Source organism: Lissotriton helveticus, chromosome 3_1 (genome assembly GCF_964261635.1).
Source record: "Lissotriton helveticus chromosome 3_1, aLisHel1.1, whole genome shotgun sequence".
Classification (NCBI taxonomy): domain Eukaryota; kingdom Metazoa; phylum Chordata; class Amphibia; order Caudata; family Salamandridae; genus Lissotriton; species Lissotriton helveticus.
In genome coordinates, this window is record NC_136061.1 from 970,941,375 (window position 1) to 970,959,393 (window position 18,019).

General features: G+C 47.2%; 1 protein-coding gene across 3 annotated transcripts in view; it reads right to left on the reverse strand.

Annotated features, from left to right (window-relative positions):
- LOC144823148 (UDP-glucuronosyltransferase 1A9-like) overlaps positions 1-18,019 on the reverse strand; it is a 545,217-nt gene that overhangs the window by 317,692 nt on the left and 209,506 nt on the right. Inside the window, exon 1 of one of the 3 annotated variants that reach the window (XM_078681384.1) lies at positions 4,553-5,565. The exons of the other annotated variants lie outside the window; for them this stretch is intronic. Coding sequence (XP_078537510.1) covers positions 4,553-5,434 — 882 coding nt within the window. The 5' untranslated portion in view covers positions 5,435-5,565. Of the gene's footprint in view, positions 1-4,552; positions 5,566-18,019 lie in introns of those variants that run through there. 3 annotated transcript variants of the gene reach the window in all.

Below are 18,019 nucleotides of genomic sequence, written 5' to 3' on the forward strand. Positions count from 1 at the left end.
CTCACTAGCTAGAAAGCCTCCGTTCTTCTCTCAGGGCTCTGGCCCTTTGCAGTTGATCGAGTACTGGGAGTCCATCCCGACCTGCAGGACGTAGAGCTATATCTTCAAGAATCTAGCACCTCATAGCCCAAGCTAAGAAGTACACTATTTCCGGTGGCTGGAGTCACACCTTCATCCAGGTCCCCGCCCCACCCCCGCTCTTCCTGGTTGTGCTGGTGTCCCTCCCCCCCACCCCCGCTCCTCTTAGTTGTGCAGGTGTCCGTCCCCCCCCCACTCTGTCTGTGTGAGGGTGGCTCTGTCTGTGTGAGGGTGGCTCTGTGTAGGTGGCTGTGTGTGTGAGGGTGGCTCTGTGTAGGTGGCTCTGTGTGTGCGGGTGGCTCTATGTGAATGACTCTGTGGGTGGCTCTGTGTGTGTGTGGCTCTGTCTGTGTGTGTGTGTGTGTGGCTCTGGGTGTGTGTTTGTGCTCTGTGTGTGTGTGCAAATGCAATAGGTCTCGCATTTGTGAGAGATTAAGCTATTGGCATTGTAAATGACAATGCCATTTATTTATCTGTTTTCAAAACCAACACATAAATACAACATTTGTCATTTACAATGCCAATAGCTTTAACTTTTACAAAGGCGAAACCGTTGCATTGTAAATGCTTGTTGTACTTTGGAGTGTCCTATAGAGTAAAGCAAACACAAGGAGATGATGGACGGAGCGCTAAAACTTTTCAAACACTCACCCCCAGTCACAGATCTGGGTTGAATCCATCATCGTTATTTAGCTCACTTCGCCACCCCAGTTCAGACGCAGCTATATGCAAATCAGTCTTGACTCTGTACCTCATGGGAACAGGCCAGCCCGAACTGCCAAGCCATGTCTTCCCTGGACCAGAAACAAGCATCCTGGGACCGATTTCGGGCTAACAGCCCTCATCAGCCAGGGTAGCTTGAATCCAGTGGCAAAGTGAGCAAGGGACCCACGTCTGGGCATACCCTGCCAACTTAGGGCGAACAAAGCAAACAGAAGGAGATGATGGACGGAGCGCTGAAACTTTTCAAACACTCACCCCAGTCACAGATCTGTGCTGAATCCATCATCGTTCTTTAGCTCACTTTGCCACCCCAGTTCAGACACAGCTATATGCAAATCAGTATTGACCCTGTGCCTCATGGGAACAGTCCAGCCCGAACTGCCAAGCGATGTCTTCCCTGAACCGGAACCAAACATCCTGGGACCAGTTTTGGGCTTACAGCCCTCACCAGAAAGGCTAGCTTGAATCCAGTGGCAAAGTGAGCAAGGGACCCGCATCTGGGCATACCCTGCCAACTTAGGGTGAACAAAGCAAACACAAGGAGATGATGGACAGAGCACTGAAACTTTTCAAACACACCCCCAGTCACAGATCTGGGTTGAATCTATCATCGTTCTTTAGCTCACCACCCCAATTCAGACACAGCTATATGCAAATCAGTCTGTACTGCGGAGAATGTATGAAATTGTTCTGCATTCTTTCCAACAATTGTTCTTTTTGCATTTGTCACCCAGAGTGGGACCAGTATGCCCAGACATGGGTCCCGTGCTCTCCATGCCACTGGAGTCAAGCTATTCTGGCTGATGAGGGCGGAAAGCCCGAAACCAGTCCTAGGATGCTTGTTTCCAGCCCAGGGAGGACCTGGCCTGGGAGTTCAGGCTGGACTGCTCCCATTAGGCGCAGGGTCAAGACTGATTACAAGTGGGACGGGCATGCCCAAACGTGAGACCCGTGCTCTCCATGCCACTGGTGTCAAGCTATCCTGGCTGATGAGGGCTGAAAGCCAGAAACCGGTGCTAGGATGCTTGTTTCCCGCCCAGGGAGGACCTGGATGGCAGTTTGGGCTTGACTGTTCCTATTGGGTTCAGAGTCAAGACTGATTTGCATATGGCCGGGTCCAAACTGGAATGGTATGGTGAGCAAAAAAAAACGATGGATTTAGGCCTAGATCTCTGTACTGGGGAATGTATGACATGTTCTGCATTCTGTCCATCAATTGTTCTTTTTGCATGTGTCTTATGGACCTTCCATCATCCACCCTATCAGTACTCTACTCTGCACCTAACTGGACATGAGACGCCCCATGTTGAATTCCGATTTTGAGCATTTTCCATTGTCTTTATTCATGCTTAGTGCTTTCAGTCTTGAATGCCTCTTTTTTAGAAGATCTCACTTATTTGATCTGTTTTCTTGCAGGGGTTCCTCCGTTTGAGGCGGGACCGGTTTTAGCCAAGCAACTTTTTTTCTTGTATAATCTACAGCTGGCTATTCCGCAGCGTTTCCCTTGGTCTCTGTAAGCATTCAGCCACACCTTACTGACCACTCTGGCCCACAATTCTCTATTCTTTTTGGGTCTCAGCTGTAGGAAAACGGTCCATTAGTGGACTGTATGGCTTATTTCTGCAATTTTTCATTTTGGGCCTGTTGGCCATTACACACCGGATATTCTTCATTGGGTCCCTAAGTATTCCCCCTGTGGTGGCTATGCTTCTAATGTTGTTTGTTTGTCTCCAAAATGCTTCAACACCTCATCAGGGGTAGCAAGCGCTATATAAATCCAAACCTTTGTCTCTTCCATCCCTCAACTATCCTTTCAATCCAAATAACAGACTAACATATCCACCACTCAAATTAATTTCATATTTCCCCAGACTAATTCACCACTAATCCTGTTTGGGTTCCGGAGTAGCATGATACTCGCCAAAAAACACTTCCACGCCTCATTAGATGTAGCTAGCGCTATTTAAATGCAAACCTTTCCCTCTTCTATTCTTCTCAATCAAAATAACATACTAACATATCCACTGCTCAAATTAATTTCATATTTCACTATACTAGTTCACCACTAATCCATTCTGTTTTTGGAGTAGCCAGCTACTCGCCTAAAAACCTCTTCAATGCCTCGTCAGGGTAGTAACCGCTACATAAATGCCATTACAATTAAAATCTATGAGTGGCGTCATACCAACACCTGTATCTACGCTGCATAGGGCCCACAACCATGTTGCACACTTCCTTATCAGGCTAGTGCACGACTTGTAAAGCGCTCTGATACTCGCAAGAGTCTTGTTCGCGCTATATAAAACCTTCAAAATAAATAAATAAACCACAGAACCCTAGTGCCAAAAAGCCCAACAACTGGATTCTGATGAAGGAAATCACCTAACTTAGGCTGCTATCAGCATACATCTGTAAGGGTCTGGGATGGGTCCCTAAGCAACTATTTATGTCTATGGTTTACCTGACCTTGAAGGATAATGTTGGCTCTGAATTAAAAAAGTTAGTATCCACTTGAAAACAACAGACAAACCACGTCAGACCAACTCTTAGCTCAGTGAGGCTAGATTGTATGGCACAAGCAGCTGTGGTACTTCATAGTTCAATAATGGAAGAACAGAAGGGGAACCTCTGTCAATGGCCACTTTCTAATCATGAAGAACCTCTGGAAGGTTACCTTCAGTGATGCTGGAATATTTTTTATAGTGGGCTGCTGGCCAATAACATCACCACACTAAAAGAATGGGGCATATGTGGCAGTCTATCTTTCAAAATACAACAAATGCTGCAAGAAAAAAACATTTGACAGGGCTATTCATTGTGCATTCTCTATCTAAACTCTTTCTGGTTTCATAGGGGTTCTGCAGCACCTTCCATACCTCAAGTTCCAGCGCTACTGCTATTGATCACCTTACTATCTCTTAATCGATCACAACTTTATCAGATCTGTGCTTCAGTCTGCTCTTGTAGATCACAAAGATATACCCATGAATAAGTGGAACTTCTGCGTGGAATTTTTTTATTCTAACTAATTTATGCTTGACTTAGTGGTTCTTCACAAAGGCAGAAACATCTAGTGTAAATTATGTGGAGGTGTCATCCAAATTCGCCGAATGTAGGCAAAGCATATGTAACTTTTGTACACCTTTTTGCTATCTAATTGTGCAGATGTTGCTATTTGCAGGTGGTTGTCCAAAAAGCAACTAGGGAAATTTAACACAACAATGCAATAACACATTTACACAGTGCTAACCCAATGGATATTCACAGACATCAATTTGCAAACCTAACCTTACACCTGATTAATGTTAGGGTAAATACTGTAAGAAATTTGGGAAAGTGTCTGAATATTCTCTATTTTCACACGCCATTAGTAGGAAACAAAGGCATTTTATGGACTATATTTTCCACAAAGGGGAAATAAAAATAGAATGTAAAAAAAATACTATTTTCTGAACCCCATACAGGTGAAATCTATGCAACGAGGAGATTCTCCACAAAAGGGGCCAATGAAAACAGGCCTAAGCTATAAATGGCTGCTGTGTCCTTCTGTGCATAAGTTAGGACATTATTAAGTTAAGCATGACTGAGTGTGGAAGTTCTGTGAATCCACTATTCGTCTGACAAATTCCCAGCATGTGGAGGCATACATCATGTTTGACTTTAGATATACCCAATGAGATGCCAAGGTCGACTGTTGAACTTCAGCACTGTGAGTAAGGCAGTGAATTGATGCTGAACTGGAGGAGCTTACCTGAGACAGAGGCTTTCCCTTGGCACAGTTGATACCGCCTATGAAGACCATGTTGGGCATGACGGGACGCGGGAACTCAAAGACAAAGTCATATCGCACAAGCCAGATTGATGCTCGGCTGAACAGCTCTTTGTAAGTCACCTCCCGCTGGAGGAATGTGGAAGCCAGGCGTTCAAATGGAGAATAAAGGGTATAGCAAAGCCAGTAGTCAGAGAGCGCCACCATCAGGTTATGTATTCGCTGAAAGAATGTCATGCGATCTGCATTTGTAGACATTGCCTTTGGAACATATGAGAAAGGACTAGGGCTTTGGGATGCTGTCTCGTCCATCCCGCCGAGGATAGTACGAAGGAAGTACACACTGGGGAGAGACAGGTGCTCAGCAACAATTGTGCCACATGGATAGAAGGGGTCCATTAATAGAGCATCAAATTCCATAGAACGCAAATACGCCATCAGTTCCTGGTCATGCAGGAGGTGCTCGCAGGCAGTGACCATCATGCCGGTGACGTTAGTCATCAACCTCCTGATGGACAATATTTGTTGCAGTGGGGGATGCTCAAGAAAGGCATCAAATGCTACAGCTTTGAGGGTGCCATCAAAGTGCTCCTTGGTGAATGGTACTCGGTAGGTCTTCAGCGCGTGCCCCTCAGAGCCATCAAAGACTAGGCTGATCTCTGGCACAACCACCACCACCTGGTGGCCTCTCCTCCCCAGCTCCTCCACCACGAGGCGCATGCTGAGCCAGTGACTTCCGTCGTGTGGCACCACCAACAGCTTCCCACAGTTGACCGAAGCCATGAGTGACACAGCAAGAAGGACTGGAAGAGCACCAATGGTTGGACGAATGGAGCACAGAACGGACGCCATCTCCTCTCTCATGCTGCCTGAACTGCTCAGAATCACTCTTACACTTCTATTGCAACACGTGCCAAGAGCAAAGCACTCCTCGAAAGGCTCCTGTGCAGGTAAAATGTGTTCTTTGCAACCGGTTAGTAGTTTGACATCTGTAGAAGTTGGAAACATGCCCACAAAAGATTAAGGCAGAAAGGGGTGGATCGTGAAGCCTTCTGGAACACGTGAGTCATCCCGCATCTGCGGGGACCTGCCCGTTGAAGAGCATGCAACACACAGATGCTTTGAGCTCTGCCTCACCCCTCTGCTTTGACCTTTAACCTACTTGTGTAATTCCAGCACGAGGCATGAGTCAGCATTTAATGTTGTACCTCTCCAAATGGGAGACTCGTTATTCGCAATAACTGCCTGAAATGGCTTCTAACATTGCTGTTGCATACAATTAATTTTGCTTTTTGCTTGTTTTTTTGGGGATCTGTCCAGATTGAACAAGTGTTTTGCTGCTGCCACCGAACCCCAGTCCGTATTCTGCGAGGGGGCATATTTGTTGGTGCCGTGCTCTGCACTGGCAACTGGTCATAATTTTCTTTAACACCTGGTTCTAGCCCACTACTTTGCATGTGCATCAGTGCTTTAAATGGGCAGGTTCTGCCTGGTACTGAAAACGTGCATTTCTTTAATTTGAAAGAAAGAGTCCCTGCACTTCTCAGCACTGCTCCAATACATTTAATGGGAGAGCACCAGCACTTCTCAGGAGCCAGGAGGTACTATGGATAGTGACTGCCAGCACTTTTATATTTCAATTTAAAAGAGTGCTGCCAATGTGTAATCAGGCTAGGCACCCAAGAGGGCACATGGAAGGATCCTGGACGAAGAGTGAAAATGAAGCTGAAATCTGTTCTCAGACTACCACACATACTACGCCAACTCACACTTCTGCAGACGAGGGGATGAACATAGGGTAACTCTAAATATATTACTGAGTTGCTGGTGACTAGGCTAACAATGGGGTGGGCTAACGACACAGGCTATAGGTTCGGCAGAATGCAATTGTGCCAGTTTCCCATACATGCCACTGATGGGGACCCGACGTAGCGGCCGACATTATCCCCGCAAACTGTACTGTCTCGGTAATGACTCCTGAAGACCACCCCCCGCTCTGACACACTGACCCTCTCCAGAAAGCTGAGCGGCTCTTGCCACTGTACATTCTTAATTTTCTGCCTGACATTTGATAATCCTCCTTTGGGCATCCTGTTACTTTCCGGGGCAGACCCCCGCCACCAGGCCTGCCAGGTTCTCTTTTTGTTTCTTTTACTACAAAGTTATGTTATTTAATGCTGCGCATATTCCTTCTCTGTGTGTACTGTTCTGCATGCCACATAGATAACATGCGCCCATCAATAAAACTGACGAGTGGGGTATTTGATACCAAGGGGGATGATGGATGGAGCGCTTGAGCAAATCAAACACTCACCCCCAGTCAACCGATCTGGGTTTAATCCATCATCATTCTTTAGCTCACTCCACCACCCCAGTTCAGGCATGGCCATAAGCAAATCAGTCTGACCCTGTGCCTCATGGGAACAGTCCAGCCCGAACTGCCAAGCCATGTCTTCCCTGGACTGGAAACAAGCATCCTGGGACCGGTTTCTGGCTAATCAGCCAGGCTAGATTGAATCCAGTGGCAAAGTGAGCAAGGGACCCAGGTCTGGGCATACCCTGCCAACTTAGGGTGAACAAAGTGATACCAAAGGGGATGATGGACAGAGCGCTTGAGCAAATCAAACACTCACCCCAGTCAACTGATCTCGGTTTAATCCATCATCATTCTTTAGCTCAATCCACCACCGCAGTTCAGACATGGCCATATGCAAATCAGTCTGACCCTGTGCCTCATGGGAACAGTCAAGCCCGAACTGCCATGCCATGTCTTCCCTGGACCGGAAACAAGCATCCTGGGACCGTTTTTTGGCTAATCAGCCATCATCAGCCAGGCTAGCTTGAATCCAGTTGCAAAGTGAGCAAGGGACCCACGTCTGGGCATACCCTGCCAACTTAGGACGAACAAAGCGATACCAAAAGGGTTGATGGACGGAGCGCCTGAGCAAATCAAACACTCATCCCCAGTCAACTGATCTGGGTTTAATCCATCGTCATCATTCTTTAGCTCACTCCACCACCCCAGTGCATTTGGGCACACATGCAGACCACTGTGATACTATGTACGGTTACTTCGGAGTAAATGTTAACTGGTCGTCTCTTCGTTAACCATCTCTGACGCACTGCAAACCGAAGTGTTAACCTTATCACTGGGGCGTGAATTCCGCCGCAGTGCTGAACATTCCGATTGCGGGCGTGGTCATGACGGCTCCCGGCCGTCATCAGCACACGCCCACCGTGACTCATGACGCCGGGAGCAGTCATGAGCATCGAAGAGGTTAGCATGTAATGTGAGGTCTGTGCAGTATTGAAATAAAAACAAGTACAAAATCTATCTATCTATCGATCTATAGCTATATATAGAGATATAGATAGATAGATAGATGTATTGCAGAGTTTCTTGGCTTCCGTTGTGCCCTCAGAACAGCAGAAGCTTTGTGGAGGCTGCGACGGCTAATTTGCTAATACAACTGCAGTCCTGGAGCGTTTGGGCAAAGTTTATTTTCCCCAAAATCGTTCTGTAGGCGTATTTGCTACTTCTAGCTCGGGTCCTGGAATATATTGTAGAAAGTTAAAACATCCCCCAATCATATAAAGCGGGGTTGAAATGTTGTAATTTCGTATCTCACCACAATTGCGGTGGCTGCTGCTAAAACAGTGGTCTGGCAAGAGCGCCAAGAGCTCTAATGCAAAGGAGGAAATTGCGTCCGAGGAATATGTCAGCGAAAAACAATCACCACCAATTAGGTGACGTGGGTACCAGCTGCTCCATTGAAAGGTACAACCTCTGCTGCTGTAGGGAATCATCTAGAAACGCTTCCACGTGCTATACCAATAATGTAGACTGAATTTCATTTTCCGAGTTACCTGCCATAAAGATGTTTAGTGTGAAAGATTTGGTGGTGCCCTCTGCCGGCCATAATTGAAGCAGCAACCTCTGTTTTCTAGTTCCCGCCACGGTGTGGTGGGCCAGGACAGGGCCTGGCTGGATACTTAATGGAGTGCAAAGAAACACAGGTACAACAGATTACTATTGCGCCGGAAAGACCCCGAGCGGTCTTCCGCCTGATTTATTTATACCCCGGAGCGAGCCCGGGTGGCTCTCTACATCCCTCCTTCAATTTAGTCTGCTACTCCGGGCACTGATGCCATCAGGGTGGAGTCCATGCAAAGTCTCTCATTCTCTGGCTCGGACCCGGATTGGGTCTCAGGTTGTATCTCCGACTTCGGACGGCTGGGGATGGGACCCCATCCGGGGTTGCCTCCTCACTCTCGATACCCGAGGCAGGGTACAGTTGACTTGTGCTGACTCCAGAGCTTAGGTTGGCCGTCCCGGATGAGCTTCCTCCGTTTTGTCCGGCCGGGGGTGAGCCTGAGAATGACGCTCCAAGGTTCTGAAAGAAATCTTCCGCATTCTCCTGATGGTCCTCTGTTGCTGGGGGGCCGGCCGGCCCTCCCGTTTTCTTGAAACATGATACGTTGCGGGTTACCACCTGACTGCCTCTCCGGACGGTGACTATAGTCCCTTGAATCTTATCCACTGTCCACACCTCCGGCTCATAGGGTGTTCGAAATTTCCAGCCTGGGTGTCGATCTTGGACCACCACCGTATCCCCTTCCCGTAGCGTCGGTTGTTGAGCTCGCCGAGCTGCGCTCGCCTTCTGATTGGTGATTTGTCTCCGAGCTTGGGTGGCCTCTCCATCTCTTGCCTCAGGGGTCCAGGTGCGGTCAGTCGGGATGCTGTCTCGAGGCGCCCTTTTGATTAGCACATGCGAGGGGGCACATTTGGTGGTGCTATGTGGCGTCTGCCGATAGGCACCCAGGAACTGATCCAAGGCTGCTTCGGGGTCCTCCCCCCCCGTCCACGGCAATCCTCAAAGCTCTGTTGAGTGTTCTCATTAGTCTTTCTACTTCCCCGTTTGCTTGGGGCCAAAGCGGAGTGATTTTTCTGTGTCTGACCCGGAGGTTCTCAAGGTAGCTTTGAAATTCTCTTCCTTGGAAGGGTGGTCCATTGTCCGACTTAATCTCCTCCGGGAGTCCCATAGTGGCGAAAATGCGGTTTAGAGCCTTCTTGACTTGGGGAAAAGCAATTGAAGGTATCACTTACACCACCGGAAATTTGGAGAAGGAATCAACTAGAACGAGCGTGTGGCGGCCATCCGGGAAGCTCCCAAAATCGATGCTAAGGTGTGTCCACGGTGTCTGGGGGGCCGCTTCCGTGATCACCGGTGCTGGTGCTGGGTCTCCACCTGAGATGGTGCAGGCGTGGCAGGAACGCACCATCTCATCCATGGCTGGACACCAGACCTTGCTTCTCAGGCGTGCCTTGGTTTTGGCCATTCCTTGATGGCCGGTATGTGCGATCAAATGCCCTCTAAGGATGACCCCTTTGTCCCCCACGCTCAGCTCGCTCCTGACTTGCCATAGTTGCTGCCGTGAATGGCTGACTTCCGACCGTAGGCTCCAGAAAATGAGCCCAGCGATTCTCCTCTAGAGCTTGCCTGATGCGGGAAAGTGTCTCGTCTTTAGCGGTGGCTTCACCTATCTCCTTTAGAATCATCGTGTCGGGGCACGCGGCTTGCGAGATCATGTGAACGAATTCTTCCACTCCCGGTCCATTGTCTAGGGGGTGGGCTGGCTTTGTCAAATCCGGGTGCCGGGACAGGTAGTCGGCGGGGTTGTGCGCCCCTGGCCTGAACAAGATCTTAAAGTTGTATCCTTGTAGTTGGACGGCCCAGCGTTCTATCCGTGGGGGTGCTAGTCTGGATGATCCTGTGAACAGAGGCAGTAGAGGTTTGTGGTCTGTCACCACACTGAACTCCTGGCCACACAAATATAGGTGAAAGTGCTGGCACGCCCACTTTATCGCCAGCGCCTCGCGTTCAATTTGGGCGTATCGGGTTTCGGGGTCGGTCAGGGCTTTGCTCGCATAGGCGACTGGCTTCCACTCTTCCGGGCCGTACTCCTGGAGGAGCACTGCTCCAAGGCCCACCGGACTAGCATCCACGATCAACTCTGTTTTACGGCGCGGTTGGAAGTATGCCATCACTGTCTTGTCCAGAAGGCTTGCTTTAATGTCTTGGAATGCCTTGTTGGCTGCTGCAGTCCACTCCCACTTGTGGTCTTGTCGAGTGAGTGCCCTCAGGGGTTCAGCCAGAGCCGCCAGGTTGAGGATGAATCGGCCACAATAAGTGGCCATGCCTAGGAAGCTCCTTACCTCAGTGGGAGTCCGTGGAGTGCTTGCGGTCCGGATTGCTTCCGCTTTCTTGGTGTCAACTTTCAGTCCATCACGGGTGAACGTATACCCGAAAAAGTCGATGGATTCTTGGTAGAATGAACACTTGGACCGATGTAGGGTCAGTCCGTACTCCACTAGCCTTTGTAGCGTCGCTCTCAAATGGGCATGATGTTCCTCAAGGGTGTTAGAGTATATGAGGATATCGTCACTGAGGTTGATCACCCCGCACAGTCCTGACAATACCTCTCGTATTGCGTTTTGGAATACCTCCGCCGCTGAGGACACGCCAAAACTCAGCCGCCGGTATCTTCGTAGCCCCACGTGGGTCAAGAAAGTGGTTATGTAGCGCCTCCCGGGCTCTAGTTTGAGTTGATGGTACCCTGAGTTGAGGTCCAGCTTCGAAAACCACTTTGCTCCGTTCAGGTCAGCGAGGATATCGTCCATGGTTGGGGTAATGTGTCGCTCTCTCTTCACGGCTGCGTTGGGGAGTCTCATGTCAACACACAGCCTGATTGCCCCTGGTTGTTTTGGTTTAGGTGCCACTACCAGTGGGGATACCCAAGGGGTTGGGCCTGACACCTTTTCTATCACCCCAATATCTTCTAGCCTTTTGAGTTCTGCTTCTACTTGTGGTCGTAGGTTAAACGGCACTCGCCGGTGCCGGAGTGCTACGGGGCGCACTGATGTGTCTATGTGGAGACGAAATTTCTTTCCTTTCAGTTTTCCCAGTCCTGTGAACAGCGCGGGAAACTCCTGTAGCAGATTGTCTGCATGTGACTGGTGCACTTGATTGGCAAAGAATACGAGCCCTAAGTCTTCCGCTGTGTGGCAACTCAGAAGAGTGCCCTTCTTCCCTTCTGTGATGTGAAAACGGGCTTCCGTCGAGTATTCTCCATTCACGATGGTGGTGCTGATCACTCCACGCAGTGGCAATGGGTCGGTGCCTCCATAAGTGTAGATGCGCGCGCTTGACGGTGCAAGGGCAGGCTTGGGCGACATTTGTTCGTATTGTTCTGAGTCCATAACATTCACGGACGCCCCCGTGTCTATGAGAGCTCTCACTTCAGTGCCTTTAATGAAGACGGTGCACATGGGCGGCGGTCTCTTTTTCGTGGACACTCGGCTGACGTATGAGATGACGTACACCTCTTCATCATCGTCGTCTTCGTACCGGGGCCGCCTCTCCTGAGCTTGAGTGTCGGGGGGCGGCAATTCTTGCTCCAGGGACAATTGTCGGACTCGCTGCGTCAGCTGTCGGGACCCATAGGCTGCGCGGAACCTGGGGGCATTCGGTCTGTATCGTTCGCCCTGACATACCGCTGCGAAGTGGTTTATCCGGCCACATTTCAGGCATGTTTTTCCTTTCGCTCCGCATGTCGCCGTCGCTGGATGATCTTCACCGCAATAGGCACATTGTGTACTGCGGCCGGGCCCAAATCGCTGACGACCGGATTGGGGCCTCCTTTGTATCGCATCAACCCTTTCTTCTTTGATTGGTGTGGCCTTAGCCACTGCGGGCAGGGACATCGGTGAGCGCAGGGCAATCTCCATTTCCACCGCCCGTGCGTCAGATAGTTTGTGCGAGCGGGCTAAAATCAGGATTTCATCTAGCGATATTCCGGGTTGCCGGAGGATGAGTTTTCTCAGCAGTTTTGATGTACATCCTACTATGATCTGGTCTCTGATCTCCTCTCTAGGGTTGAGGAAAGGGCAGGTACTGGCCAGCCGGCACAGTCGTGCATAGTACATATCTACAGATTCGTATTCTGTTTGCCATGCCCGTTTAAACTTGAATTTCTCGAAGTCATTGTTTAGTTGGGGGTCGAAATGGGTGTTAAGCGCAGTGACCGCTGCATCGTAGTCGTCGTCCGGCCCCGTGTTGGGAAGCGTCTCGAAGAGGTCGTAAATTTCTGGGCCTCCATACAAGATGAGGAGGGACCTCTTGACTGTCCCGTCAGTCTCTCGGGTGCCTTTGAAGTAGAGGTTGAGCCTCCTGAGCCAGGCCTTCCAACGCGGCGCCGCTGTCGCGGGGTCAGCCGATTCGCTGAATGGAGGAAGGGGCGCTACAGCCAATGAAGAGAGAATGGAGGACTCAAGGAGCGAGAAAGCATGGAAATAAAAGAGGGAAGAAGAATGATAGGATAGAGTGACAATTAATAGAAGGCAATGAGAAAGACGAAAAGAGGATGAGAGGCGGGGGATAGGGAGACACAAAGAAGATGAGAGGAGAAAGGGAAGGATTTAAAAGGGATGAACAAACCAACCCTACAGGTAAATAAACAAGTCAGGTCCCGGGCCGGCCAGCCAATCACAGCGCGGCCCGGGAATGACGTCACGGGGGTGTCCCGGGCCGGCAGCCAATCACAGCGCGGCCCAGGACAAAGGGGCGGGACTTAAAAAAAGACCGAGAAACGCCCCCGATTCGCGTTTTCAGGGGAAAGCGTGATTGACAGCCTCTGTCTCCCAATGGCTAGCCTCCATTTATGGAGCTAGCCAATGGGAGACAGAGGAGGGACCAAAGCCCATATGTAGGATCATGAGATTTCGCCCTAGGCGGAGCAACTGCTACGCAGTTGCAACGCCAGGGCGAAACCTAAAAACAAGGAGTTTAAGGAACTTTTTAAACCTCGTAAGAGAAGTAGTGATTGCCAGTACCCTGGATGGGGAAGCGGGATACCGAATTCTGCCTTGAGCTAGAACAATGACGTAGAACAAGAACCCCAGTCATCAGGGGGATCCTTTCTGCAGCCAGACGTCCAAAGAAGGGCATCCGGGAGCAAGTGGGTTAATTGGCGTTAAAATAGTGATTCAGATGTATTAATAAAGCACATAATCAGTTAAAACCATTAGACCACTGGTGTAGTAAGGTGGGAGGGGGGGGTACATCCTGGGCAGAACGAGTTTTGGGGTTGGCAGACCCTCCCTCCGATTTTACATGCAGCCATCGCAGGGCAACAAATGCAGGAATCGCCAGCACCCCTCTTACCTGCGGCCATCTCGGGGCGGCAAACGCAGGGACCGCCACAGGCTGCAAAAGGTCTACATACGCCACTCCATTAGACTTAAAAACATGTAAAAAACCATTGCTGGAAAATAATACAAAAAGAAAGAAAAACAGCACAATTAACAGCTATTTGATTGAAATAAAAAAATATTTACGGAAAAAGATCGATTGAAAGTTTCTTTGCTTCGTATTATGTTCGTTCATGATTTTCAGCCTTTCTTGCACGGTCACATGCATTTGCTTCCGACACAAATAACTGTACACATTTAACAACCCTTATGTTCAGGAGTGTATGTTCGAGGTGGAGCCCTTGAATGCTTGTCTACAGGTTCTCATACCTGTTTAGATGAAGGGACACCTCAGCAATTTCCTTCATTCACGGAGTGTTCAAGCCCCTAATTTATTAATGTTGTTTTTCACTAGATTTGCGAGTTTATTAGCAGTTTGTTACACATGTATATGACGGTCTATTGAAGAACGAACCGCTACAAACAATATCAATATATATATATATATATATCTACCAGAAGTAAAGAACAAGCTGATTTTTTAACTCCCTGTGGCCACATTCAATTGGGTTTCTGCGTTGTTGATATATATATATATATATATCGCAACACCAAATGTCCTGTCGCAGAGGGAGCACCTCAGAGTTGGTGCCAGAGTCGAGACCAGGACAGGGTCTCGTGAATATTTCACACGACGAGAATAATTACTCTGGCACTCCACTTGGTAAATTATATTAGTTTATTCCACACACTGTGATGGCCTACGCGTTTCGAACATATCGTTCCTTCTCATGGCAGTGTCATGCAATTGTCCCTTTTCACTTTCTGTATTTATATGATTTAGACATTTATGATGCATGCTAGGATATGTGGTTCACACAGTAGTTTGTACGCAACTTTATTCAGTGACATTCGTATAAAGTTAACGCCTATTGTTTATGAGCAGGAGTGTGTTCTCATAATGTCTTTTAGCTGCGCTCGGTATATTTACAGCTCTTATACCACCATTGTTCTATTCAGTGTATTTTGATTGCGAATCAAGTGATTATCACATATGATTGCAATGCGTGTTCGATTGTGGGCTGAGTGCCCTTATTATAGCTATGCAGGGCGCATGCGCGTGTCCTATTTCTGTGTGTTGTCCCTTTATGCAGCATAATTTGACCTTTCATGTGTCAGGACGCGGCTTAGCAGTGTGTCACTGTACAAATCTGGCTATAACATAAACCTCTTCGTGTACATTGCTATTTGTTTCACCTTTAACCAATAATATTCATGTGTACAGTGTAAGTTTTTATCTAGGGCTAAGTGCCCTTGCCACTGCTTGTATATAGCCTCTGTCAATGTCCATGTCTCATAGTTCATTTTCGTAAATTCAATGTCAGTAATTCTAATACACAATGGTTCTTACTCCCACTCACATATCTGGACTGTTTCTCATATTCAAAATTAAAGTCTTTGAGCCATTACTGTTAGTTCAAAATTTTCATTTGTAGCATATTCCAAATTTAAGATGGAAATAAAGTTCTTCGTCCCCATTCAATCCTGCAGGCTGTTTTGTTTTGAATCTCATGATTAGTTTTGATTCCAATCTTCTTAGTTTGAGTTTCCTGTTGCCTCCTCGTTCATGTTGTGGTATTATAGCTAGTCCAGAGTATTGAATATCCCTCCAGGTTTTGTCTGCATGGCTGGCAATATGTTTTGCCATCGCATAAGAATGGTCTCCGTTTTGTATTGCCCGTGTGTGTTCCAAAATTCTCTTCTTTAGCGGGCATGTTGTGCTGCCGATGTATCTTTTTCCGCAGCTGCATTGGAGCATGTATACCACATACGAGGTCTCACAGGTGATATAATCCTTGATTATGAAGCTTTTACCTGCTGGATCTTTCAAATTCTTCAGATATCTTCCTATTTTGCAAGCCTTACAAGTATGGCATTTGGTAAAGCCCTTGTTTTTGTCATTTAGCCAGTTATCTGCTTTCCTGATCTCAAAGTGGCTTCGCACCAGATGATCCGAGAGGTTTGGTGCCCGCCTATAGGTCATTAATGGCCGCTCACCTATATTCCTACCTATATCAGGATCTTTTTGAATTATATGCCAATACTTTGACAAGATTTTTTGGATTCTATAGCTTTCTTTGTTGTATGTTATGATCATACGTGGTGGTTCCTCTTTGTTTCTTGTCACTTCTTTGTTTTGTTTTCTGTTTTTCTCTTCTTTTGTTAGCAAGGTTTCTGCCCTTGATTTTTTTCTGGCTTCCACTTCCCCTCTCAAGATGTCAGAATGTTTATATCCCCGTTGTGAAAATCGCCTCTTAGTTTCTATGAATTTCTTCTCCATTTCACTGTCCTCTGAGCAATTCCTCTTTAACCTAAGAAGTTCTCCATAAGGAATGCTTTTTTAAGTTTCTCGGGATGAAAGCTTTGACCATGTAGTAGGCTATTGGTGGCAGTTTTCTTTCTGTGTACAGTTGTTTGTATTTTGTTATCACCCACATAGACTTTCGTATCCAGAAATTCCACCTCCTTGTTGCTTATTGAATAAGTGAATTTTAAGCCCACATCATTGTCATTCAGTATATTGAAGAAAGTTTGAAATTCTGATTCCGTCCCCTTCCATAGAAGGAAGAGGTCATCAATGAAGTACAACCATAGAGCTACGTTCGCCATGTGATGGTTATTTTCTTCTCTCCAAGCTACACTCCTCTCCCACCACCCCATCATGAGGTTAGCGTAGCTTGGAGAGAAGGAAACTCCCATCGCCGTTCCACATTTTTGCACATATACTTTCTTGTTGAAGAGAAATACATTGTTGTAGAGACATAGTTTGATCATTTCTATCAACATTTTAGAGTGTTCCAATTCATTGATGGGACGTTGTTGCAGAAAGTATTGAATAGCTTTTATACCTATCTCGTGTTCGATTGAGGTATATAATGAAATGACATCTATTGTCACTAGTAATTATGTGGGCTGCCATTGTGTGTCCATTAATATGCGCAGGAAGTCGCCCGTGTCTTTGAGGTATGAGCTCAACGTTGGTACAATTGGGGATAAGAAGTGGTGGACGTATATAGAGATATTTTCATATAGACTCCCACAACTGGATATGATTGGTCGTCCAGGGGGTTTGTTGAGTGTCTTATGTACCTTTGGGAGGAAGTATATGGTAGGGGTGATTGGATATTCTACCATCAGAAATTTTCTTTCCACTTCTGTTAAAAGACCTCCTTCTTTCCATGAATTCAATTTTTTGCCCAGTTCAACCATATAGTCTTGTGTTGGATTCCTGTATAAGAGTTCGTAGTTCTTGGTATTGTCCAGTTGGCACATTGCTTCCTCTATGTAATCGGCTTTTTCCATGATTACTATATTTCCGCCTTTGTCGGCAGGCTTGATCTCAATTGTTGCATTTGTTTTTAGAGTTTGTATCGCCAAGCGTTCCATCTTGCTCAAATTCTCCCGTTTCCGGTTGTCATTTTGTTTCATTTTTTCAAGGTCTCCCAAGACTAGTTCATAAAAGATATCAATTTTGTTGCCAGGATGCAGTATAGGGCAAAATTTTGATTTGTTTTTGAATTCTGTTGCTCTTCTTTTGCCAGTCATAACGCTCATTTCCTCCAATATTTGTGTGTCGGTGACTTGTGATGCTGTTGTTTCATTAGCCAATTCATAGGCTGTGCGGAGACATGGTATTTCACCTATATTGTAATCACCAGCTTCTTGACTTGTTTCTAGATTATTTGAGTCGGGACTTGTTCCTCTGTATGAAGGAGATCTCGTGAAGTGTTTTTTTAACTTAAGTTTTCTTATATATTTATAGAGATCAATTTTTGTGTCCACAATGTCCTGATGGATCTCTGGGCAAAATGACAGTCCTTTATTGAGGCGATTTCTCTCACTTTCAGTTGGTGTGTATCCTGAAAGATTGATTATCAGGTCAGGGGGTGTCTTGTTGTAAGATTGCCATTTATTTGTTATTTTTTCAATGTCGTGCAGTTCCTCAGATTGTATCCGCTTCCTTTTGCACCTGCCTCTCCTTGCTTTGCGTCCTGTCCTCTTGATTGAAAGAATCCCCTTCCTGTGGCTCTTGTTCGATAGGTTCCCCTGTTTTTCGGTTTCCCTCGGGGCGTTTGCTGCTCTTGATACAGCAGTGTAAGTTCCTCTAAAAAAGAAAACTTTTTTGTACTTTTAATTCG